The 25,937-nt window shown below is 37.7% G+C and overlaps 8 protein-coding genes across 8 annotated transcripts; 3 read left to right on the top strand and 5 right to left on the bottom strand.

The window, feature by feature from the left end:
* Positions 1–260: 260 nt before the first annotated feature.
* On the top strand, positions 261–864 carry CBG09743 (the record flags this gene model as incomplete). The annotated part of the gene is made up of 4 exons (XM_002637169.2): positions 261–281; positions 332–440; positions 484–584; positions 628–864. The coding sequence occupies 4 exons, from the start codon at positions 261–263 to the stop codon at positions 862–864; spliced, it is 468 nt and encodes a 155-aa protein (XP_002637215.2).
* Positions 865–1,935: 1,071 nt separating this feature from the next.
* Positions 1,936–2,195, bottom strand: CBG27068 (the record flags this gene model as incomplete). The annotated part of the gene is made up of 2 exons (XM_045237569.1): positions 1,936–2,048; positions 2,102–2,195. 2 exons carry the CDS (start codon positions 2,193–2,195, stop codon positions 1,936–1,938), a joined length of 207 nt encoding a protein of 68 aa, XP_045093963.1.
* A 1,348-nt stretch (positions 2,196–3,543) lies between these two features.
* CBG09740 lies at positions 3,544–5,564 on the top strand (the record flags this gene model as incomplete). The annotated part of the gene is made up of 6 exons (XM_002637168.1): positions 3,544–3,724; positions 3,905–4,056; positions 4,106–4,226; positions 4,411–4,514; positions 4,611–4,722; positions 5,098–5,564. 6 exons carry the CDS (start codon positions 3,544–3,546, stop codon positions 5,562–5,564), a joined length of 1,137 nt encoding a protein of 378 aa, XP_002637214.1.
* A 156-nt stretch (positions 5,565–5,720) lies between these two features.
* Cbr-spp-16 lies at positions 5,721–6,124 on the bottom strand (the record flags this gene model as incomplete). Its single annotated transcript, XM_002637167.1, has 3 exons — positions 5,721–5,783; positions 5,830–5,937; positions 5,984–6,124. 3 exons carry the CDS (start codon positions 6,122–6,124, stop codon positions 5,721–5,723), a joined length of 312 nt encoding a protein of 103 aa, XP_002637213.1.
* A 3,861-nt stretch (positions 6,125–9,985) lies between these two features.
* CBG09738 lies at positions 9,986–10,549 on the top strand (the record flags this gene model as incomplete). Its single annotated transcript, XM_045237570.1, has 4 exons — positions 9,986–10,095; positions 10,207–10,249; positions 10,298–10,451; positions 10,500–10,549. 4 exons carry the CDS (start codon positions 9,986–9,988, stop codon positions 10,547–10,549), a joined length of 357 nt encoding a protein of 118 aa, XP_045093960.1.
* A 274-nt stretch (positions 10,550–10,823) lies between these two features.
* On the bottom strand, positions 10,824–13,286 carry CBG09737 (the record flags this gene model as incomplete). The annotated part of the gene is made up of 6 exons (XM_002637165.1): positions 10,824–10,960; positions 11,009–11,139; positions 11,188–11,552; positions 11,600–11,936; positions 11,988–12,148; positions 13,230–13,286. The coding sequence occupies 6 exons, from the start codon at positions 13,284–13,286 to the stop codon at positions 10,824–10,826; spliced, it is 1,188 nt and encodes a 395-aa protein (XP_002637211.1).
* A 7,492-nt stretch (positions 13,287–20,778) lies between these two features.
* CBG09736 lies at positions 20,779–21,480 on the bottom strand (the record flags this gene model as incomplete). Its single annotated transcript, XM_002637164.1, has 3 exons — positions 20,779–20,883; positions 20,956–21,024; positions 21,382–21,480. 3 exons carry the CDS (start codon positions 21,478–21,480, stop codon positions 20,779–20,781), a joined length of 273 nt encoding a protein of 90 aa, XP_002637210.1.
* A 498-nt stretch (positions 21,481–21,978) lies between these two features.
* Positions 21,979–24,411, bottom strand: Cbr-nas-31 (the record flags this gene model as incomplete). Its single annotated transcript, XM_045237571.1, has 13 exons — positions 21,979–22,216; positions 22,264–22,458; positions 22,504–22,745; positions 22,789–22,904; positions 22,954–23,146; positions 23,223–23,327; positions 23,371–23,471; positions 23,516–23,599; positions 23,679–23,743; positions 23,786–23,866; positions 23,909–24,030; positions 24,074–24,214; positions 24,262–24,411. 13 exons carry the CDS (start codon positions 24,409–24,411, stop codon positions 21,979–21,981), a joined length of 1,833 nt encoding a protein of 610 aa, XP_045093961.1.
* Between the last annotated feature and the right edge of the window lie 1,526 nt (positions 24,412–25,937).

Here is a 25,937-nt window from a genome sequence, read left to right on the forward strand (position 1 = left end):
ACTACCGCGAATCTTGCTGCGTCCGGTCCGAATCAGTGCGTCAAATTTCATTCGAATTACAAGGAACTTGGGAACAACTCAAAAATGTACGAAAATCCGGATTGCATGAAAACCAAGGAAATCTAATAAAGTAGTTTTCAGGTTGCATTGAAACAATACCATTGTCAAAAGTCAATAAAGATGACTTGGGTCACTCGATTCTGATTCATCAGGGTACTCTTCCACCTGGTTCGCCAAAAACTCCTCATGACGTCGTTGCAATGGGAGTGAAGGGAGCCAAGGTGTGTAGTTGTAGATCTCAGGAATGTGAAGAATTCAGAAAGCTGTTTAGATTCTTTCATTGTCATCGTCTGTTGCTGGAGCAGTGATGGTCCCGGTGTTATCCTCGTATTTGTGGGAAGCTGCTGCCGAAAAACCTACAATGATGATGTTTGCCATCGGTGAGGAGTTGAGCAGTTCTATCTCCAATTTATGAAATTTCAGTTGCCAACACTTTCCTTGTCCTGCTTTCCTTCACACCACTTCTCCTTCATTTTCTGGCAAAGCGTTTCCCAATTGATATTTTTTACAATAACGATAAAAAGGTTGAACAACTACACAGAGAGCTGTTAGAAAATTGAGTTTCAGTTGTATACGACCATTCATTACAATTTCCTGATGCAAAAACAAGCACTTCGATTCTCGGCTGCTGATGTTGTGGACGCGGCCATTGCTCCTGAGATGAAGAAAGTGTGGATTCCCTTGGCTACCGCATTCGTTGGAAAACGACCTCTTTTGATTTCACTGGATCGAAATGCGTATTTGGACAAGTTGGCCTTCGACGATCTCACTAAAAACGTGCACATCCCAGCCAATCATGATTGAAAATCGTCAATTTCGTTTAGGTTTTTATTATTTAGCAATTCAGTATCGACATTGTTATAGACTTGTTCGTTGTTTTAGAGTTTATTGATTTCATAATTTACTGTTGCAACAATTTTTTTTATCTGAGGATCGATTATTTCTCCTGTTATGTTTTTTAAAACAACATCAAATTTGTAGTCATCCAGGCCGCATTCTGACTCCGCATCGTCAATACCCTTCACGAATCGAAATCCCCGTTGCTGTCTGTGCTCTTCGATAGTCTCAACACGAACTGTGAGAGTTTTATAGTTACTAACGAAGAACTCGAGATCTGTTATTCGTCGGCAATCCGAAACGATTACAATGTCGCTATCATCTACAGAAAGAAGAGCAGCTCTGAAAATAACTTGATATTTATACATCCTGGGTTTAACTGATCGAAAACCTGCAAAATACTGAGGGAATTTTATTCCTGACATCTTCTCCCCATCGTATCATATCTTTTCTGAACTGCTCCTTGTACGGTCCATCTGTTAATAGTTCTGCGAAGTTCAGATCTAAAACGTGGATTTTAAACTTATTCGAATACTGATGACTGTTTTACTGTGAATCTTTGCGTATTCTTCCTTCAAACTGTGTGATATGCCGACAGCTGATACAGATAATTGTATCTTCTCGAATGCTTTTATTAATTTATTGGTGCAGTAGTCTTTACCAGATTTCCGTTTCCCAGATATCGCTATTACAAACTTGACCATTCAGACTGCAATCAATTTTTTTTTCTTGCCAGTCTTGTCTTGCATCAACATGCGAGCAAAAATGTTCAGTTGGAAAATCCTCTATTTGCGAGTAAGTCGAACAGTTTTTACCTTTTTTTGAAGATTTATGAGTTAATTAAAAGTGGGACACAAATAAATTAAATCACAATAGAGGATTTCGAATGATTAAAACGAAACGACAAAAATGTGAAACTCTACATGAAAATTGGACGAGAGGGAGAAGTGCGTTCCGTGCTCCTCGTCGGCGGGGAGGGACGGCGGAAACATAGAAAAGAACAACCCGATATTTTTATAATTCACGAAGAATGAATTCTTAAGCTCCGACGATGATGTTGTTGATTGGGATGTGGATGAGCTTGACGAAGAATCCGATGAATCCCATAATGGCGAATCCGATAGCAGTGGCCATGGCGATCTTCTGGTACTCTGGAAAAAACAGAACATATGAATAGTTAGCATTTTATCATTCCAAAACTCACCCTTTCTGTCTGGCTTTGTGCATCTCTTGACTAGACGGTACGAGTCTTTTGAGAATTGGCGAGCTGGCTCAATCAAAGCTTGGAATTGATCCATGGTTCTTCTGCAACGAGTAAAATTTTAGAAGGATTCGTGGGATGAAACGAAGAGAATTTGACGAAAATTTCAGAACGCAACGAGGAAAAAATAACTGAAAATGAAGAAGACAACCAAGCACATGCGTATCAATGGTCGGAGAATATAAGGAGAGCGCAGTGATGTCGGGTGGCTGTCGACGAGAAATTGTCGCGGTGGAAATGTATTGACGGAAAGATGCGCAGACGCGCAAGAGAACTGCATTAGATGTGCAGGTTTGCTTGATGGCGGCAATTCAAATGCGAAAAAACAAATTTCGCCAAACTTTAGATGAACAAACAGTTCATATGAATCGTAAAATGAAAAGTATATTACACCACAGGGGCTACATGAAAGTCGTTGGAATATTGTAGAGAAATGAACATCTTCTTAAAAACTGTGCGAAAAAAAAATCATGAATTACAAAACGAAAATTGTTCGAAATCGTTAAAAAATGAATTGAATAATAAATTGAGTAATCTAATTTTTCTGAAAATTGTTACGAAAAGTTGAACAACTTGAAACATCAGCCTCCAGGTTTACAGTTCTTGCGCAGAGATCTAATGAGTTTTTCAGCTGAAGTAGTCAGACATTTTAACTCCGTATGGTCAGGATAAGAAAGTATTTCGTTCTTCAATTGAAATCCGTTGAATACATTCAGCCCCAGTTCATCTCGAATGTCCCATTCTTTCTCCGGTTTCCAGAAGTCGGTTGCGTATGCCATGGCGATCTTGAAAAACGAAACATTTTGCCCTGAAATACTTACATCGAAAGTTGTTTTGGCACGCTCCTCCTGCCAACATCACCAAAACATTTTGAAGAGGAAAATCAGACGATCGTGCCTCGATCTCTCATCATTTCTTCCTCAAAACCGGATCATCAGGAATGGCGATGTGAAGTAGTGTCTCATCTGACAGAGAAATTGAGGGATATATGCATAGATTTAGAGACTGCGAGAACTTGCCCAGTTTGAACGAATCGTCACGGATTGGATTCGAGGAGAGAGAGAAATCCCCCTCCTGGCCGTTTGTTTCCTCTCAAATACTTCAATTGACCAATCCTTATTCCGTATACTTTCCCTTCACGAATCGTTTTCAAATTTACATAAATGTTACGAGAATCCTTTGTCATCTACACCAACGTCCTCTTCAACTACTGAAACATTACACATGGTTTCACCTTTCACAGCTTCTCCATCTGTTTCTTCTTCTTCTTCTTCTTCTGCTGCTGCTTCGTCATCTACTTATTTCTTCAACTCGTCATCTACGTCTACCACCTCTCGCTTCCAATTTTGATTCTGAATCATTCGACGTCGTCATCGGCCGTGTAAATGGTGTTGCGTCTTTGCCGCTTCTTGACGCCATCGCTATCATCGTCGTCGGCTAGTGGCCGTTGCGCAAAACTTTTTCTTCTCCTCTTATCCGCTAATTCGATCTTGATTGGTTTTGTTCTCGGTCAGCTGCCAGATGAACTTGATCCCTTCCTCGAGAAGTTGTTCGAATTTGAAGAATGTGAGTTTTCTGTATTTATAGATTTTGTGTCAGTTGGAAGGCTTTATGGAAGATTTTTTATCTAGAAAAAAACTATGCATTCTATGGTCCATTCTAATTTAAGTGGACTCTTGGGTTACGGTACCAATATGCTAAACCACTTCACCCAACTAAACTTGCCTATAGGTACTGTATTTTTAGGCGAAGACTTCTTAGGATCCACAGACTACACCAACATCGCCACTACAAAATGTGACCCACATACTTGTGATTTTCCACGTCAAATATGTGCTAGGCCAGCTGCCAAATTTCAAGATTCATCAGCTAATACATGTAGAACGATTCCGTTGGAGGTTCCTGAAAATCTCTGTTTCTTCTTATATTGATTCTAATCAATTTCAGTGTATAACCGCTGCAAACGGAGGTGTTGCTCCAGGACCATCCATCCGTCCCACTCCATCTCCATTCATGCCACAACCTTCAATTCCCAATGGCATCTCTCCAATGATACCGTCTCCTTCAGGTAAATAATGATTTCTTGTTTCCTTTCTCGACCAAACATTAGAGAATTACAAACAGAACTTGTAAGTGTAAACCACATTAAACTACTCTGAAAATGAAAAAAAAAAACGGCGAGAACAAAAGAAGCATCGAGGTTGTCTGTCACCTTTTGTGTTTTCGATGACTCATATGCCTTTCTTTTTCAGCTGTATCTGTCACTCCATCTCCAACTGATCCTTTGGCGATTTGCAAAATGGGCGTACCAAACGGAAGGTTTTGTGGCTTTCGGCCAATGTTCACCTATAATAAAGTGGGTATTCTGGCATCGTAGTAGTAGTTGAGATGGACTGGTTTTGGCATTACTTTTTTGGAAAAAGCATACACAAAAAGTATGGGACATGTTTAGGAGACGTTGCAATGCGACGAATTTTGGTTTCCTGGATGTCGAACTGCCGAGACGAATGCGAATCTTTTCGAGGATTATCAACAGTGTCAAAAGGTAGCAGAAATGTGTAAACGTAAGTTACACAGCTTCAAGAGAAGCCTGACAATGCATATCAAGACAGACTTCACACAAAAACGTTCTGATGATATTTGTCTCTTTACTTCGGAATACAGTGTTGTTACGTTGTAACTTATATCCGCCGTAAACACTCTGAAAGATCGTCAAACAGTCAACTTTGAGCCCATATATCATTTCCTGTGAAAGGTTTTGAAGAGTGGTCAACTGATAAAAAGTTTATCATATTATCACCAATATTTTGACAGTTGATTACTTTTTGATATCTTTCACAGGAAGCGAGATAAATTTGCTCAAAAGCAAAAATTGGGGCTGGTGTTCTATTACAGTGTTTACGGTTGAAGTATTCCTAATTAAACAATCTGAATTTCAGCAACACCTCCACCAACTCTCGCTCCATTCCGACCACGTCCACACACAACTCGTCGGCCACAACCACCTCCATCTCCCCCACCTCCTCCACCGCCATCTCCATTTGTGGATGCTTTCAAATCATTTGGTGGCAATAGCCAAGCTGGTCAGGGAGCTCTCGGAGCCATTGGAATGTTCACTGGAAGTGGATTAGGTCCAACTGGCCAGGGACCTCTTGGAAACTTTGCACCCAATCCAAATGCAGGTGCACCTCCACCAGCAGCAGGCGGAGCTGGAGGTCAAGATGGACAGGATCTAGGACTGTTCGGATTGATTCAGCAAGGAATAATGGGCGCACAAGCAGCTGGACAAGGTGGGAAGCCAGGAAAAGAGGCTACTGCGAAGGCAGCTGGGCAGATTCTTCAACAGTTTACTGGATTTGATCTTGGTGGAATCGGAAATAACTTTGGGGGGCTTTTCGGAAGATAGTAATCCAATTTCAATTGTAAAAGTAAGAAAATGACAAAACTCGATCGTAACATGGATACGGGTCGTAATTTGTAAAGTATCTTGACGTGACATCGCTTTCTTGAAACTAATAATTTTTGTTTATTTTTGAAGATAAATTTTGAATTGATTGTGATTCTAGCACATTCCCATATTGATGCACATTTGAGTTGGAGAGTTGTTGGCTTGCTCAGTGAAGTTCTGAAATTTCAGAATTAAAGAACCAAACGCAAACTTTTTGAAATACCGCATAGAAAATGCTAAAGTTTGTGTTCAAGCTTCCACGACAAGTCTGACGAGTTTTTTTCACTGGAATCTGATCACAGCCCTGGGATGCTTGGATTCCCATTTGAGCCTGAATATTCAAATTTTTATATAGCTGTTTGTTAGAATGATACTACCTGCATATCAGGAGAAGAAACGATTTGTTGATTGATTTGAGCAATTCCAGACAAGCAGAATGCACACGAAATTGGAGTTTGGGCAGAAATAGAAGTGGAAAGAAGGAGAACTCCAAGAATCAAAGCAACGAAAAACTTCATTGTTCCTGATTTAATTAAAACGAAAGTTGTTGGTTGAACTGGAAAAAATGAGAGAGCAGTGCTCTCCGATTACTGATTGCCAACTGAGTGTGACTGATAAGAACGACCTTCGATCGATTTTTCTGACCCTGGAAGAAGTCTATCTAGAAACAAGATAAAAAATATTTTATTCAAAATTCAAAAGGTACTCTTGACACACATTAAAACAAAAATCTTATTTCATTCAATACAATAGTAAGATAATGCTTCAATTTCGAACCATCTCCTCGTAAGGATTCTCAAAAAAACACTCTCATACAACAATAAAAAAACATAATTGAGTGAAAAATAATTGTTAATTAAGACATCGAACTGCAAACCCATAAGAAGCTTCTTACAATCAGAAACGAGTTCGCTTATTGTTCCCTTGGGAAGATTTCTCCGATTCATTGGTATCTTAAAATTATTTCTTCCTGATAAACCTGATAAATACTTTTTTCCAGTTTCCTATCTCTAACTTGCATATCGTAGCTGTTTGAAGTGCTGGAGACGCGGCAAACAGATGGCTGGTAGCTCAATAAATGATTGAGCAAAACAATTTATAGGGTTTTTCATCCAGAATATCCAAATCTACAGTAAGATTTACAAAAACATATTTTAATTTATTGCGTTACATGAATAAAAATATAATCCTGCTCCTCTTCAGCCGCCAACTAACCGTTATAACGGATGACGTTATCCACCAGTCCCACTTTTCCTGTGCAAATAATAATGATTACAATAATGAGAAGATGCTTTTCACGGACTGAATGCTGACTGTAAATAATACAGAACAAGAATTTTTGATAACAAATAAAGATAGAAATTTTGGGTTCGAGAAAATTAAAATATGGAAGTTTAATCCAATCCTCTATGTAGAAACAATACTGAGCATGTTTCTTAAGACTTTATGAGAATTGGAAATGCGTTTAATGTGTACTAAGATATTGAACGTTTTCTAAATTTATTCAAGATGCCCTCTGGCATATTACATCTATCATCTTCTCTCAAAGTGCCTTCTGCAATAGCTTGTTGTCATCACATGGCACTTTTCCAAACGTAATCAATGATGTAATCCATTGTTTTTTTTAAACTTCGAAAACGTTCAAATTTCACATGATTTAGTTTCACCAAGGGATCAACTAATCATTCTTGTTTGTTTTCTTTATCTACGTTTTTTCGTTATTTGCCGTTGTTGACTGGGACCTTCAAGTGTTTTTCTGCGTTGCAGCCTTCTAATACAAACTATTTTTGCTTCAGTTTAGTGTGGTCCATTTGTCCCATTCACATCAAAACCAAATCTTCTTCCTTCTATCTTTTTCCTTCTCCCAATACAAATTGGATTCCAATTTTCCCGCCTCCAGTGACATGATTCTGGTAGAGAAGGCATTCTTTGACTTCTGACATTTTCTCTTCCATTTTTTTGTAATACTTTATGTTTCTGTTTCCTTTTTCCAGATAAACCATGGCAAGCAGTGGTGGCGAATGGTTATCCATAGAGGATCTCATGGAGAAAATCAGCAAAAAAACTGCAGAAGAAAGAAGAGTAAGTATTTTGTTTCTTTTCTTCGAAAAAGAGTGGAAGAAGTGTGACTACTATCAAGTTACATTCATCATTTGAGAAAAATGGAAGTGGAAAGAGAAGAGCATCTAGCTGGTGGTGGTAGGGGTCTCAGATTTTATGAGCTGGTGCTGGCTGGAGGGCATCTGTTTTCCTCCTGCGACATGGACATTTAGTTGCTGAACGATTACACATCTTCACTTTAGTTTTTTTTTGTTGCTCTATTCGTGAAATAGAAGAAAATTTGATTTTTTTTAAATACTGAAACTGTGTTGAGTGTAAGTTATAGAAGCATTACTAACAGCTAACATAAACCAACTGATTTGAGAGAGCTGTTTGGAAAGAATAATAGCCGCAATTAATCTTCAATTTCCAGAGACGCTCACCAATTAGAAAAAGTTGTGAACTCAACTTTTCCACTTACCGTAAACCTGTATTAGAAAGACCGGTCTTTGTATTGTGCCAAGTACCTCCGGAGATCCCTTATATTACAAGGACCCTTCAATTAAAGAGATCCTTCTATTTTTCCAGCCATTATTTCCCAAATTGTTCATCGGAAAATTCGGTGAATTCCTGTTCAAAATTCACGAGAACTTTTCAATTTCATCAAAATTGAGCAAGTTTTTGAGCAAGACAGTTTTGAGTTTGAAAACATTTTTGTGACATTTGTGAAATTTCGGAATATTTTTCATGAAAACGTATGGGAATATTGAATTTCAGGAAACACAATTGTGAAGAATTATCTTCCTATTTTTGGAGCCTTATTCGGAAAGCCCTTCTATTAGAAGGGTCCTTCTATGAAAGGGGACCTTCTAATACAGGTTTTACAGTATGTGCGTTTAAGAATCCACCATTTTAAGCTTCATTCCAATTCAGTTCCCGTTTGTCATGAGCTCGCTTAAGAACCAAGCTTTTATTTTTATTTCACAGTTTTACTCTAGTCGCGTACCATTAGAAGACAACACACAATGATGTTTGATTATGTGTCACTAGTTTTCTTCCGATAAAAATGTTTCTTCAGGAAATTCAATCTTGAAGAAGACTTCATTTTTTTCAAGATTAGACCGATTCGTTCTCTCTTTTTTGGTTCCTCTCTGAATAGTTTTTGAGTGCTCACTGAACTAAAACTCCACCCTGATCAAGCTCTTTATCTGTATTCTACATCTTCTATTTATTTTTTCAAAAAGAAAAACTTTCATCTGCTCTTTGTCATCTTCGTGCTCTTCGTCCATCTGCCAGACGCTTCTCGTTTTTCCTTAGTTTCTCCATTCTCTATCTCACTTCGAGCCGTCAGCCATTCGAATCAAATTTTTATTCTCGTAGAAAAAGAAGAGCGAGAGAAAGTGGCGGAGAAAGGCGTGAGAATCGATTCAGAAAAGGGTGGAAAAAAAGAAGAACAAGGGCGGAAGAGGATGGAAAAGAAGGGGTTGGGGAGGAAGATGAAAGAAAAAAAAGGAAAAGAAGAGGATGGAGAAGAAGCCCTTCACACAAGAGTAGAGGGGGCTCTCCATACTCATACTACTCATCCCTTTTGTGCATTTTTCCTATCTTACGTTGATCTTTGCCACCTTTTCCCGTTCAGACAGCTATTTCGATTTTGACGGTTAGATTTTCTAACTTACTATTACAAGTTTGAACAGAAGCATCTGTAGAGTAGGTTTGACGAATAAGTATGATCACACTCTTATTATTATTATTAGGAAAGATTGCTAGTAGTAACCGCTTGTTTGGCTTCTCATCCGTTCTCTAAAAAAACTTCTTGTGAAATAGTCGGAAGTTTAGGACAGCTGGAAGTTTTCTAATTTTTGTTCATTTTTAATCATATATGTCGTTTTTCAACTATTTAGCGTCCACCTCAAAATTCTCATTAAGAATTAAAAAGAAAAGTGTGTCTTGAATCTCATAAGTTTAGTTCCCGAAGTTAGTTTTGCCTTCGACCATTGCTGATCAGATTCAAGGCTGTGAAGTTCGTGACCGCTGCCGGCCGTGAATCTGACCGTGGGTAGGTTGCCGTGAGTCAATCAGTCCGATCTCTCGAAAATACGCTCACCGACCCAGAAACTACCAAGTCCGGTAGCCGCCGTGTCCTAACTACCCCAGAAGTACTCTAATCAATATGATGGGTCGGCCGTGGCATAGCCTTGATCAGCTACAACTGTCAGTGTTTTAAACAATAAGAGTGTATTGAAACAATTTTAACTTATGTGATTGCTTATGAATAGCTAACAGTCTTATACAATTCCTTATTTTCCATATCACATTTCGAACCATTTCATTTCCAGATGTCCCAAGCCAACCATCTTTCTTACTCGGCGCGAATGCGTGGCCGTTCCAAACAACCAATCTATTCATCTGACAAACGAGCAAAATTCACTCAAAAAAGTGGTGTCAAGTGAGTTTTTACACATTCAGCACTGTTCGAAAACTCCAATGTCAGATGGATCCGAATCATCACAGTGCTAGGATATATTCTTTCTGTATCTCTTCCAGCTATCTCATTGAGCGTTTATTACATCTACATCTGGGATCCAGGATATATCACCAAGGTTAGAAAGTTTGTTTCATGATCATCTTTTAAGAATTAACAGTTTCAGTATCCAGCTGAACCTGCTAACAAGACAGTGATGATACATAAATCTCCAATACTATCTCAAAGAGTGGAAAGGGATTTGCTTCCAATGATAACGACGATCGAGGAAAAAGTGGAGGAATCCAAAAAGATAGATCTGGCATCCATACTGCAAGATGGTTAGTTATTATTGTATTTCAACATATTTTCATTCAAAATCTCTGCAGGTCTAAAATCGATGGAATCCAAAGAGAGAACGTCTTTGGATAATGGATGATGGAAGAATAAATCATCTGTTCTTGACCTTTTTTTGTTTTACCTCTTCTTTCTCATTGTTACTGGTTATTTTCCTTCTTCTTCTGATTTTCACATAAAGACGATATTTTTATGTTGATACAAAATTTATTTGCATGAAAAAGAATGGGAAAAAAGAGAATTGAAGAAAAAACAAAAGACCCGTTGAGGGTGGGTTGACTTGACAAAGTCTTATCATTATTGCTTATGATTATTCAAAATACGAGCTGTAAAAAATAAGAAGAAGAGTCATTAAGTTAAACGAATTCAATTTTTGAGCTGATGCTTGGAGATTCACCATCTGGAGTGGAAATCAGTTGTGTCTTTGGAATCTGGAGTTCGTCGAGTAGAGACAATTTCTTGTTGTCCTCTGGAATGCAGCAACACCAGTCACCTGAAACATAAATGATTAGATTCAGAAATCAATTTTAGCACATCATACCCAAACATTGTCCCATCTCTTTTCTCAAAAGCGGTTGGAAATATGCATAAATCGGAAGTCTTGCAGATGAAGCCACTATTGTCAGAAGGGAAATAACATCAACAGAGAGAACGTAAAATGCTATCCAATCTCTGAAATCCGTGTGATGAATGCTTTAAATGAATTCCGTTTAAACTCACTCGCTGAAGATGGAAGCACTATCAATATATTCCCAGATTGTGATAATAACGGAAAGCAAATTGGACATCAGATAGGTGCAAACGATGATAACCACTGATTTCGTAGTTGCACGGATACGGGCTTTCTTCTCTTTGACATTCTGCTTGTCGTGATCTGCACCCTTGCTCTTCAATACGTGTTCTCGAAGTTGGAATAGAAGAAGACAGTTGACTAGAAGTAGAATGAAGAAAGGTGCCAGAATAGTGAAGATGTTACGAAAATAGAAGCGCCAGTATTGGTTGAAGAGCGGAAACTCGTCGAGGAGACTTGAAGGTACAACATTCCAATAGTTCAGCTCTCCGTAACAGTCTGGATTGAGTTGAATCTGAAAATTATTAAGTTATTCTCTGTTTTTAATGTTTTAAGACTTACATCAACTTCCTTCACGAAGGTTCCTTTGCTCACAATACCACACATGATTGCGATGAATGTAAGAATCGGACGATGTTTTTGCAGGTAGGGTACCAGGAAATTGTTGACTGTAATGCAGTACCGTTCGATGGAAGCGAAGCAGATGAGGAACGTCGAAGAAGTGATTCCGATGTGAGAGACAGTTAGCATCGGAATCATATATCGAACCCAGATGGATTTGAGAAACACACTGGATGTGAAGTTGATCAGAATCCGAACTGACATCACAGCGATATAAGCAAATGCGATAAATACGTCAAACAGGGAAAGTAACAGAAGATACAGATTTGGAGAACGTCTGAAAATCGTTGCATGAACAGATAATAACGGTTGATTGAGTTTCACCCACCTGTGTTGTTTGTTGGTAACAAATACAAAAAATATGAATGTGTTGAATATAATTGAAATTATAGAGACGGTGATTCCTGCTACAACACATATCCAAAACCGTTCTGTGATTAGGTAATCGTCTGGCGCCCAACACGGCATTGAATATGGAATTGGAGCAGCCTGGAAATATGTTGTTGCTGTGAGATGAAACAGAAAGTATTTGAACTATGTTCCTACTCAAAAAAACCTGGCCCGCTGGCCTGTCCATTAAAGGGGGGGGGGGCAGGAGATTTTTCGTAGTTTTTTTGTAGCTAGAGTATGCATTCTACCGTCACGGTGTATAACGCTTAATGTCACTCTGCGTACAGCTGTCGTCCTCGCCTTTATGTATGCAAACGGGCGTACGCTTTCTCTTTGCCCGCGTGGCTCAGTCGGTAGCGGCGCCGCACCCTCAATCATCGCCCGCACAAGTTCAACTCCTCGAGGGGCATCTTTGAACGGAATTTCGAGAACATTATTTTTTTCATGTCCCCCCACCTTTAATGGAAAAATCTAGAAATTGCCAAAACATTTTCACCTTTTTGGGATTATTTTTTTATGGCACTCCGTTCTTGTCGAGCTCATTATTTGACATAAATTTTGTTTATGTTTTTCTATCGACTCCGAATTTTCTTTTGAAAAGACAGGAAAAAAAATAAATGAAAGCCCGAAAATTCCGGGAAAGGCCGGCCTGGCCCAGCCAAGTATCCTACATTCCGTATCTCTGATTGCAATCATGGTAATCAGAAAATTAATACCGTAAAATCTGTAAAAGAAGGGACCCCACACTGCCAAGTTTCAGCTCATTTATCTCGGTTCCCATCAAATATATCAAAAATGTTTTAACTAACAAAATATTTGAAATATTATGATAAACAGAATATCCGCTGACCACTTTTTCTTATCTCCTACAGGAACCAAAATAATTGAGATCAAAGTTATAAGTTAGGAAGTCCTTCTATTACAGGTTTTACGGTAATTGATATTTTCAACAAGGGAGAAATTTCAAATACGAATTTTAGTTGTCCTGTAGGGTTTTGGATCCTACTAACATGTGTTGTTTCCTACGATCTGTTATCTACTTCACCATCAGTTATTAGTTTTACTGCTCTCTGAACACCTTCGAAACACAATTTCCGATTCCTAAAAACCACGATTCTAAAATTCTACTTTTTTTTCAACGAAATTCTTCTCCGCCCCACATCCCTATTGTTGCTCTTACCGTGCTGGATCCATTCGATGAAAGCAATTCTTCCGCTGTCAGATTTCCACCGTCCATTACGAAGAACTCATAGAATTCGATTACCTGAATAATAAAGAATTCTGTGAAAAGAGTTCCAGCAAAATAAAGAAGAGAACAAAAAACAAAATTGAGAAGAGGTGCCACATTTTATACGGACTTTTTTGAAGTGGATTCGTCAATCACGAGAACAAAATGTTGCCAAATCGGATGGAAATCTCAAAGAGTGACTGGCACACCATTAGTGAAACATTGAAAAACGGGAGGAAAAAAAGTTGGGATAAAGACTCAGAAACTTGAAGATTTTTTCGAGATAGCAGTTGAGATTGATTGAGAAATTGAAAAATGTTAAGAAACATGTTTAGGGTCACTTTGGGATACTACATAGAAGAACTGATTTACGAGAAAAAAGGAGGAGCTCTGAATAGATAAAGAAGAAGTAGACGTCATGGATCAAACATCAGACAGCCAATTTGTGAAAACCAATGAAGAATTGAAAATCGTCTTAATGTTGGTTGGTGTTCCAGGTTCCAGCCAACAAGAAAATGAGTAATCTTTGAATGGCTAGCGCTGACTGACTGAATTTTTATTGAGATGCATTCCAAAACACACAATGAACTACGGTATCCGTGAATCTTCGGAAGACTCTTTCTGACAGGGGAATATATATTTTTCAGAAAATAAAAGGAAAAAGGATTCTTAAAAATTTAATTAAGAATTCCGAAGAAGACGATGGAAGAATGAGAACCCATGAAATGAAATCTATGGAAGCACACACCGCAAAACGCCAATTCTCGCTATTTTTTCTTTGCTTTTGATGAGATGAAATCATTGAAAAATGGGTAAAGAAGAAGAGGTCAAGAAAACTCATCAATTATCGAAAGTCGCACCTTTTGGCTCTGACACCTCTCACAGAAAACCGCCTGACATAGCCCAATGAAATCTCTCTTTTTGATATTAAACTTTGAGTGATCAAAAACTATTTAGATAGAGATTCGAAACAAGAAGATCTAGATATTGGGAAGAAGACGTTTCTGACATCATACCCTTCTTCTTCAAATCCACCAACGCAGAGTCAAAACAAAATGGAACCATATAATTTTCCCTTGGTTTTTTATTTCTACCTCCCTCCTCCCTTTCATGCAGAATTTTCGAAAACGACTGAGAAACGAAATACACGGCAATTTTAGATTTGCACGTCAGGCGCTATGACCTAGAAAGAAAATATTTTGAGAGCCGCCCTACGGTAGCTTTCCCTGGAACGAGAAAGGCAACAGATCACAATGTGAGGTCCTCCCATTTGGCGACGTTTTGGCAGACGGACGAAAACAAGTAAAATATTCACAGAATTCGAGTTAACTAACACCCAAAAAATGAGCCTGAACAATAAACGAAAGAAAATTTCAAAGATGAAGAAGAAGAGGAAGTTGGGAAGAAGATCTTTGAGGTTTTGAGATTACTGTAGAAGTGGAAAGAGGAGTTTGGTTGGAAGAAGAAGAAGGTAAAAAAGAATAATAGAGTAAAGAAGGAAAGAAGGGGTGGAGCTTCTTTCTTGGTTTAATCTATTATGATTTATGCAAAGTCAAAAAAAGACTTATCATGGAAGAAGAAAGAACGCTTCCAGTTTTCCAAGGATTGGATGATGTCAAAAGGAGCAAGTGATGAATAGGAAGGTAAAAGGAGATGTTCCGGAGATTATTTTTGAGTTCAGGTACCGTAAAACCTGTATTAGAAGGCCCCCTTACTGAATAAGAAATAAAAAAGTTGACAACTGATAAATAGTTTATCATAAAATCACGAATTTTATGTCAGTTGAGACATGCTAAATAGCTCTTAAAAGAACCGATATAATTGACCTCAAACTTGACGGGACCCTTCTATTACGGGTTTTACCGTATGCATTCTGATGTGTTGGTTCTTCAATACTCCCCACAAGATAAAATCCTCGAGAGGTTTAAAAACTGGAATTTCAGCAAACACAGTTTGCAAAGAATTAGGAAATCTGTTGACCTACATACGTGATGACTACAAACTTCTTGGCACATTTGGAATTGAAACAAGAGCCTTTTTTGCTGAGTTGGTCTGTGAAAAGTTGAAAAGTTGTGAAGTTTTTTAAATTGAAAGAGTACTCTCTCGGTTGTGTCGTCCATTAAACAAACATCTTGGTGAAACTTTAATTTCCGAAATATATGCAGCAAGACAAAAATTACTATAAATAGAGAAGTAATTAAAAAGCAACTTATTGAAAGTTCAAACAACTTTGAAGAGGCACTTTGCAAAAATGACTATAATTATTTTATCTCTAAAGTGTTAGGGACTTTTAGGACCCTTATTTTCCATATTTCAAAGAAAACAACTTAAACCACGAGGAAAAGTTTAAAATACTCCTACTTGTCACTTTTACAACTGTTGGGTTCGTTAGTCTGATATTGAGAAAACCGGAAGCCGGATGACGTGAAAAAAGAAACGACGAAGAAAAAGAACATCTTTCTTTTCCTTTATCCGAAAAAGAAGACAAGAGGAGAAAACGAAAGGTGCAACACCTTTTGAAAATTGTGGCTTTTCTTCTGGTACTACGACTCCAGAAAACACGTGTTTTGTGTTCTTCGGAACGCCTTCTGAACGTTGTGGGACCAATTAAAAAGAAGGAGAAAAGGAAAAGGGGAACAGAGTAGAAAAATGATAGATGACATTCTTTTATGTTCCATTCTTTGCCACCCAGACAATAGAAGAAGAAGCCACTCAATGCTTTTTTTTTGAGTTAAAAATTTCACGAATCACTTCCGGGAGCTTCCACTAAATTAATTTGACTCGAGATATTCCTGGATGTCACTGAATCTCTCATTGTTTTGTTGGAAGCTATTTTTTCAGAGGAAAACACAAAATAGGAATAGAGTGAAAAAAAAGAAGAATCAGACCGCCACCAACGTCATCATCGTTTTCGGGGGCTCCGGGTCTGATGACTCTCGGTCTGAAAATGACTGAAGAAAGGAAAAAAAAGGAGGAAGATTTTGTTACTTTTCTAGTAGGAATATAGGTTAAATAACAAACGAAAAGATACTTACAAGGAGGGCTGATTAGAATTCAAAGGGCGATCATTTGCACAGAAAAGTTTGAAAAAAGGAAGTGGCAAAAATGACCAAAGAATGTACACGAGGAAGTTTCAGAGATACTTGAAAAAGTCTAAAATAATCAAATCATAACTCTTCAAACAGAAATAGAAACAACATTTAGAACAGGGTTGTTCGGAACGGAATCCCGAAAATTCTGAACATTTTCGGAATGAAATTCCAAACCTTAATAATTTGGAAAATTTTTGGAATGAAATTCCGGTCGGAAATTTACGAAGATTTTTTTCGGAATCAAATTAAGATCCGGAAACTTCTGAATATTTTTTCTGGAATTAGCTTTTTGGACTGCGATATGCCATAGGCGCACGAGAAAAGTTTCTTTGGACCTTGAGCGGAGTTATTTTTACTTTTTTGCGTTTTTTAAATCTGTTTGTCAATGTTTCGAAAATTTGAAAATCGGAATATTCTAAAATTTCGCAAATTTAAATTTCGGGATTTTCGACATCCCAAAAAACTGAAAAAACACTGTGAATTTTCTGAATTAAATGCGCTCTAGTTTTTTATTCTCGAATTTAGATCAAATTGGTCCCTCTTCTGAAATTAGACACAGACGCTCACCGATCCAATAAATTATAGAACAGGATGTCAAGACATTTGGGGACCTAATTGGGAAACACGAAATTTGAGATGAAGAGACCATGAGTAAAACGTATGCATTCCTTAGTACTATGTTTTTTCCGAGATGGCTCAAAAATAAACAGGATGTTGATGGTCACCGACGACGTCCGTTTTTCTCTAGAATTCGAAAGATTTCAAACTCTTAATTGCGAATCTAGAATCTTGTGATGAAAATGACATGAAAGTGTTTGAAACATCTTCCCTGCGAGGGTGTGTACTACTGCAAATGACACTAATAGTAGAAATCGTATTTCTTCCTCTAAAAACAAAAAGAAACCCACAGAATGAGCAAAAAATAGATGAAATTCGGGTTTAAAAGAAAAAGCCATTCTCGAATGGATATAGAACAAGAAGAGACAGAGGTAATTTAGTTGACCTAACTGAATGGAAGACAAAAAAGGAAGCAGAATTTAGGAAATTGGGACAAGGTCTCAGAGATTGGTTCAATCTTGGGTTACTGGACATTGAGCCACGATCACTTTTTGGACTTTTTGCAGAAAAAAAGTTTTTTTTTGTTTCTGTGCGCATTCTTTCCAGAAGGCGTGGGAAGTTTTTTGGAACAATTTGGAATGTGTTCCTTGTTCCAGCCAGAAAGAAAAAAAACGGAAAAACGTTTTATTTCCATTTTCAGCTTTGTTCTCTCCGTCTTCTCTTCGTTCTTCAACTCATCAGGAATATGAAAAAAGGGAAAACCTTCGACCTACCTCTTCTTTTTTCTTCTGATCATCTGACTACTTTTATGTTTTCTAACACAATTAAGTACAAATGACCTAGTTCGGTGAGCAGTTCTCAATTAAGGAAGAAGATGCGAAAAATGAGAAGAACATGAAGAAAACATCAGTGATCTTCAGAATTCGATCTCTCCAGATGAGACGGAAGAAACGGGAAAAAAATGAACAGGCTATATGAAAATTGAGAAATATGAAGTGAACCGTAAAGGGAGTCAGGAGTCAGTATTGCAAGAAAAATAAAAACATGAGAAAAATAAAATATGCTCGACAGATTCACTCTTGAACACTCATAGCCAGAAATGAATCATTTCCAGACATTACCCAATATTTTTTTGGTCTTCTATTTTTTTTGTTTTTCTATAAGCTGTTATATAAATAAATGGGAAAGATGAACGATGAAAAAACAAAATATATTCTCTGAAATCTCGAAAACGCACTCCTGGAATAGCTGAATTTTACGATTCGACGATTCATATTTTGATTGAATCCAATAACTCATCATTCATTTTACCCACTTTTATTCTTTCCTTATTCTCAGTTTTTTTTTCTTATTCTGGGAAGCGAATAGAAAAAATAAAAATAACGAATGGAGGCTGAAGTCCCTATAGAAATACATCCCATTTTATCCTAGTCTTGATTATATTAGGTATAAAGGTCAAAGGTTTGGTGCAAGTTTACCAAAAAAAGTAGTCGTCAAAAAAACTGGAAGCAATCAAGTAGATTTGTCGGAAAAAGGGAGCGGACCTCCCCTTCTTCCTGCTCTCGAATCTCAGATCTCTTGATGCTCGTCGAGCACAACAGAAAACTCAGGGGGGCAAAAAAGTTTGAGGAGCCATTATGAGAAGTCGCCAGAATTCTTTTTTACCCAGATTTGTCCTTGTTCTTCACTTGAATGTTGTTCGATGAAGGAGTGAAAAAAGAAAAATGAGGATGAGGAGGAGGATGGGGATGATGGGCGGTTTGGATAAGAGAATGAAGGGTAAAAAGTAAGTCTCATGAAACAAACATGAGCTTTATTTACAACATTTTCTTCCAGAATCTTTGAGAACAATAAGTTGAGGATAGAAGAGTGGGATGGGGAGTGATATTACTTGCAAAAAAGTAATATCTAAAAGTCCTGAATGTAATATTCTGAACTCTAGAACTTTCTGCCAGCAGCGAGAATCAGTTTGTGTATAAGTGAATAGTGAACAATTCAGAAGAAACAGGTGATAAACTTTGAGGATTGAGTTTCTGCAGTGTTTTTTGATAGACAAAGCTTGTCTCCTTCTTATTTTAAAGACAATGTTTTCTTATCCTGATTAGGATTCAGTTCTCGTTGTTTTCAGGTTCTTTTTCTTCTAGATATGACATTATACAGTCTACTGGGATTGTAATCTTCTCTTTCTTTTTTAGTAACTTATCTTGTTGATCCTTTCTATCTTCTGAAGGTCCTTATCGATATAAGCCTTCAGAAGAGTAATGACGTGATTTTACCATCGTAAATCACGTCACCACTGAAAGCTTCTTGCCTCCCAAAAAGTGAGAAATGGGCGGTGCAAGAGTGAAAAGTGACCCTGCACTTTTCGGGTCATAATTTACATGGGATCTCTAGAGGAAACAGGAACAAAGAAGAGAAGAGGCTCACACCGCAAAAGGATAGGCTTTTTTGAGGAACGAAAAGATGGAAGGTTTCTTTCTGTGGTGAGAAGAATTGAAATGGGGAATACTGAATGGCCGCTACGGGGTTTTTGGGAGTAGAGGAACAAAGAATTCCGGAATCACTTGACACATTTCGACCTGTTTCGTTTTGAGGATAAGAAAAGGATAATGATCGAGAAGCACGAAGAGGTGAGCAGTGGAAAACGCAAAAGATTGATGGATGAATGACGGATGGGTGAGTGCAAAAACGACTGATATTCTTCTTCTTCTTTAGTTGTTGCTGATCGGGTGATAACGAGAAGAGAAATCTGAAGATGCCATATATCTGAAGAATTTAACTCAGGCGGCGAAAAGAGAAATAAGAGATGCACAGAGAGGTGTCAAAGTCACTAATCACGTCCAATCAAACAATTGGTGTCGATTGGTCGATTGGTGGTTGCGAGTTCAGGGGTCAAAAAATTAAATACGGACCTAGGTCGAAAGATGAGATCTTTATCAAATTTCTCGAACTTTGTCTGGCTAAAGTTTGTTGTACTATTAGCTATTGTTCAGGTTAATTGATAAAATATAGAGATTATTTGTCGAATTAGCGATACAAGTGAAATATTACTATCTAAAAATTATAGTTTCACTGGATTCGACTTCATATAAAAATGGCCTTTGGTGTTGGAAAATGACCCAAACGCTATGATTGTCGAATGCAATTGAAAATTTAAGGACCCGTTTTTTTCTGTGAATTGTAACATTCTTCTTTTGGGGTTTTACTATTAGGTCAGTGTAGTTGCAACTCAAATTTTAAAGGATTTTTTCCAATTTTTTAAGCATGAATCAAAAAAATCCTGTCTTCTTTTGAATATAACGGAGCACGCCTACTTAATTAGTCCAAAAATTATTAGATTTTCAATGCCTACATGTGAGAAGAAAGGGGAGAGAAATCTCTAAATGATCCATCCGCAGCTGTTGTTTCTCATCGTTTCATTGTTTCTGATTACACTTTTTACTGCTCTATTTAAATATTTTGTTTCATTTTTCGTGTTTTTTCGTTTCAAGAAAATTTTCTTCGTTCAGCTGACTTTTTCCCCATTACAATGAAAAAAATGGACAATAAAAATGGGAAGTTTTGGAATGATTCGGAAGTAATTCGGAGAAAAATATCAAATTCAGAAATTGGGGACCCAAAAAACAACTTTTTGGTGTTCCTATAGATTGCCTCAGCCGTTGCACTCTAAGTGAGATAACACTTTTCTCTTTACACATCGTCTCGTTTTCTCAGTGATTTATTGCAGAGTCAAAATCAATTGTGTATGTGATCACATGCACCTTTAAAAACGATTTTCAACTCGTAAAGATTTATGATTTGAAAATTTGAACGTTCAAACATTTCGAATATTATATCAGTGGTCGAGGTGTTTATGTTTTCTTGAGTTTTCCAATCAGATGCTCCTGAAGTTTCTTCTCCACGACTTTCCAGGCGATTCCATGAGAAGCTACGTATGGGAGAACAGTTGATGTGTCCTGAAATTCTGTTCAATTATTTAGTTGTTGTTGGTTGGCTTTTTGTTGTTGTGAGATGCACATCTTGCTTACCTTTCCTGCATAACGAAGAATAGCTAATCCGCCCGGGTGTTGGTTGAAATACGGAGTCATGTTGTATACCTGAAAGTGAGAAAGTGGAAAATAAAAGTTTTTCAGAATTATAATTTTTAATTCAATGAAAATTGAACATCTCGGGCGTCCGCGACAACTTCTGGTCGGAGGTTGGCCATATTTCAGATAAGACCTCCACTAAAACCGACCAAGCTCCAATAAACTTATGACAAGAATCCAACCTAGTAGAATTTCAAATTTCAACTTCCGACCAAAATCTGACACTGGCCCGCTAGACAGCCGTTTTTAGGCACCATCCGGCTAAAATCTAACCGACATCCGTCTTAAAGCGGAATGATGAAAGTTATCAAATTCAGCCAAATGTTGAGATTTAAAAATTATCGATCGTTTTTCCAAAATACTCACTTTTCCTCTGAAAATAATCCACAAATCATCATGAGTACAGTGCTGCTCCACTTGAGCTCTTGTATATTCTTTGAGAGAATCTTGGTCCTTTGCAGTCATATTCCTTTTCTAATAAAATAGAGAAACGGAAAGGAAAGGGAGGAAAGAAAATGAAAAAATGGGGGGTAAGGAGGGTTGCTATGAGCACACACCGAGTTTTAAAGAAGAAGAAGAAGAAGAAACAAGACGAGAATTCGTGAGTGAACGGAAATGTGCACGCATTGGATCTCCTCTCTCAATGAATTATTCTGCACATTTGAATTCGAGACAAACTAATGGATCCGGTGTGTCATAAAGTGCACTAGACATCTATTCTATTAGACCCAAATGAAGCATCTCGATGAAACGATAAAAAGTTTTATTTGCAATATACAATGAAAGGTAGTACATACCCGTGGATACAATCATGATAACAGGTTTATGTTAAGAATTAGTAGTTATTATTCATCCAGCACAATCCACACGTATATGCACAGTAGTAATGTCTTGCTTGTAGTGAGTAGAATCGATTAACACAAAAACCATTCCATGCGTAGGCGGCACAACTGGAAGTATTGATTAGAAGTACCATGGGAATGGGTTAGAGTTGTATGGGTAGTAGTTATTATTTCGGTTCATATACCAGTTATTAAAGTTATTTTGGCTATTAAAGTAGTTATTGTTAGAGACATTGTTTGGGCCAAAATTTGTGCCGAAGGACGATACAGAATGATTTTCACAATTTCGACAAGCTAATTGGCATTGTTTCCTAATCATTTTACTTTGACAAAGACCGAAATATCTATAAAGGTCGCAGCTGAAAAAATAAACTTACTGAATTTGTTTGTAACCTTTTGAACTTACTTGGGATGCAAATCCTGACAACTGCTGACGATAGGGGCAAACGTTGTTGCTGTTGTAACTGTGGATTCAGATGATGGAGTGACAGCCCGGTACTCGAGTACGGCTTTGGTGCTCGCGTACCGATTGAAAAGGATTATGGGCACTAGAGATCCGGTGGATCGGCGGACAGTGTTTTGATCTGCCGATGAACAGTATCTGGTAAATTATCTGTGTAAAAAGTCTTAATATCTGATGCCATACCTGTATCCTGTCAACTTTTGGTCTTTGTGGGATTTTATTTCGATTCCTCCAAAGATGCATCCATCGATTGTGACCGTAGTCAAGCCACTGATCCGAATCTCAACCGACTGATTGTCTGGAGCTCTGACCCAATAATTGCACATTGTGTGGTTATCCCGAAGTGTTGGCAGACCATCTCCAATTGTATTAGTGAAAGATTGCCAAGCTGCTGTGGCATTCAAGTTATCTCCACACCCAGGTGGCTAAATGGAAGAAAATTAGGACAAGAAAAAAAATCTGGCTCACTCGTTGATCACAAAAATTGCCTCCGTATCCAGATGGACAAATACAAATAGCACAGTTTCGTGGGCTTGGAAAACCGCCATTTGTACATTGAGCCGATGTTCCAGCAGAACAAAGTTCTGAATTCGACATATTATATAAGCTCCCAAATAACTTTCTATAAGGTACCTTTGCATTTATAATGCTCATTCATCATAGAAATATCATAAAATCCCACAAAATCTGATCCCATCGTATCTTGATATTCAGCATCTCTTGCCACCATCGTCGGTCTGTCATTCGAAGATGCACTTGTTGCACCGTATTGCATTATTGATCCATAATCGTATGGCATTCCATAGTTATAGTTTGTAGATGACGTCTTTTATCGAATTGTTCCACGTAGGATTGCTGAAGTTTTGGAAACATGAGTCTATGATAAATCTATTGTAACTCACATCAATATTTGCATAATTGATAGAGATGAAATTGTCCCTATCGTATCTGGATTGTGTGTGGAAGAATCCTAGAGCATGGCCAAGTTCATGGGCAGCAGTTCCAAACTGGAAGACTGGTGATATTTTTAGTTTCAAATGAATTTGATACCTCTTCACATCCAGTACCCAGTGACAAATCTTGAACTCCACTGATTCTGCCAACATATGAGTAGCATCCTTGTCCTTTGAACACACGGATCCGATTGACAGCTTTAAATTTGAATTTCAAAGTTTTATTTTTTAATGAGCTCTACCTGTGCTGCTCTGAATGATATTGATGCAAGTGACATTTTGCCAGAACGCAACTGCCTGTTCGAACGCCTTCACAATTTTTGACGCTGAACATTGTTTAGTCTTTTGTCGTTTTAAGTATGTACTAGTATCGGGGCTAAATGGGGACATTAAAAAAACACTCACTTGCCGTTCTATCATAATAGTAATAGACTGAAGTTCCCCATGTAGTTGATGGGTAATATCGATCACTAAAAAACTGATTTTAAAATCTTATGTTCAAATTTCGGTACCGATATGCTTGTCTTCTTGCTCTCGCTGGAGTTGCTTCTGTGGAATCTTGTTGGGACTCCAGAATAGTAGAAATTTGATCACTAAAATATCTTATGAAAATGAGCAAAGACTGCAAAACTTACTCGGTAAGCACCATGTCCCCTTGATACAAAATATCGTTCAATCCAGCCTTCTTATTGACTTGATGAAGAGTATCTCCTTCCACTTTGATCCTATCACGAGGTTTCTCACGAAGTGGTGTTTGCTAGAAAAATAGTAATCGATGATTTTCTATATAGAAAACTTACTTGTTCCGGGATTTCTGATTCCTGATTGATACCTGCAGATTGGTAATTCCTTGCTGGCATTGCTTGTAACTTGTTGGACCAATTTTGACGAAGAGATTTGAGAGCATTCCTCATTCGATGAATATTCGTTCGAGGGAATGTCTGAAATCTTTGTGCTAATCTTGAATGGGATCTTGTAAAAAACTTACCTGCTCAAGTTCAGCATCACTGAGACCAGAAGCAGATATCGTTCCGACATCCAGCTTATTCTTATTCAATGCTTGATTCACATCAACCTGAGCTAAAACGAGACAAGTTCCCAAAATTCCATAGAATAATAGTTGAAAAATCATGCTCATTTCATCCGTTCGCCGTCAGAGGGTGACGGTTAAAAAACGGCGCGAGTGATTCAATGAGAATCAATTCTGTGTTGGTGATGTGAAAATGCGAAACAAAGCGGATTACTATCAAACCAGAAAAAAAAGGAAAAATAGGCACAGTTTTTTGTTGGAGGTGATGAACTTTCGAAACGAGTTGAGTCACAGATCGGAGGAGGGTAGTATGGTAATTTTTAACTTTGTGATTGTTTTGTTTTTACTGTAATGCTATTGGAATGCTTCCGAACGAATGAGAACGCAGATTTAAAGACCTATTTCCTTTAATGGAAGCCCATCCAAATCATAAATGTTGAGCTCAATTATCTTGGTTCCTGTGTGAAATATCAAAATTTTGTCAACTGATAAATCATTTATCATAATTTCATCAATCTTTTACCAGTTGACAAATTTTCATACATCATTCACGTGAATCAAGATAATTGAGCTCAAAGTTAATGGTTTTGTGTACTTCAATTTATAGAAATACGGCAGTTTATAACGTTGAACCCAAAAATCAGGAATGAAAGGAAGAATCTGGAATCAATCTACAGGGTCTCAGGACGACTTTTGACTTATTTTTAATGTTATTATATATTGTGAAGATCTCATCGTGTTCCTGAAAGATCGTGAGAGGGCAAACTTCAACTTTCCAGTGAAGTTTTCAATATTGGCACGTATTTCATTAGAAAAGTTAACGAAGTTTTGGGTGTGAGAATGTTTGTTGGCATTTTTAGATGACGTTTGAATTCCCAGTCATTAGATCCTTGTTGGCGAGCCTGATTCTCTTCCACCCGATTATCACATAGCAAAAAACTTTGATCTGAAAATCAGCTGCTTGTTTTCTTGTTGCCCTGTTTACAACTGCACCTAAAAAATCTCTTCTGACATCTCTTCCACCAGCCTATTTTTTTCTGCTTTTTTGTCATCACCCCAATTTTCATCATCAGCACAAAACCGACATTTTTGACATTCATCTCTAATCCGTGTAATAAAACTGTAGGGTTTCCAAAATGACATGCGCATCTCTCTTATTTTCAGAATGTGATTCCGCCGTTGTTTCAGTTTTTGTTATTGTCGATAGAATATAAATAAAAATATTTTATTGGCTAGAAACGGAATTAGATTGAGTCGAAGATGTTGGAGACTGGGCAGATGGAGAGAAGTTGGGAGGGTAGATGTTGGTTATCGCATTCGAGAAGACGGATTCACTCGAAATTCCACGAAGACTTGAAGATTCCGGATCATCTGGAGCCTGGAAATTTCTCTCTTGTTTCTACTATTCGGAAAGATCCCTTACAATAAAATTATCACTTATCATGAGAAGTGTATTCTTTCTCTCTTCTGTTTCCCTTTTTTCTCTTTCATTTTTGCGACTATTCATTGAGCAAAACGAAGCAATCAGTACGCAGGAAATGAGATAGATGACTACCACGAATATCATTTTTGGGAAATGAATTTCCTCTATTTTTCCCGATTTTCAAGTCCATTTACAGGACTTCATCATCATA

This window comes from Caenorhabditis briggsae (assembly GCF_000004555.2).
Source record: "Caenorhabditis briggsae complete genome, chrV, whole genome shotgun sequence".
Classification (NCBI taxonomy): Eukaryota; Metazoa; Nematoda; class Chromadorea; order Rhabditida; family Rhabditidae; genus Caenorhabditis; species Caenorhabditis briggsae.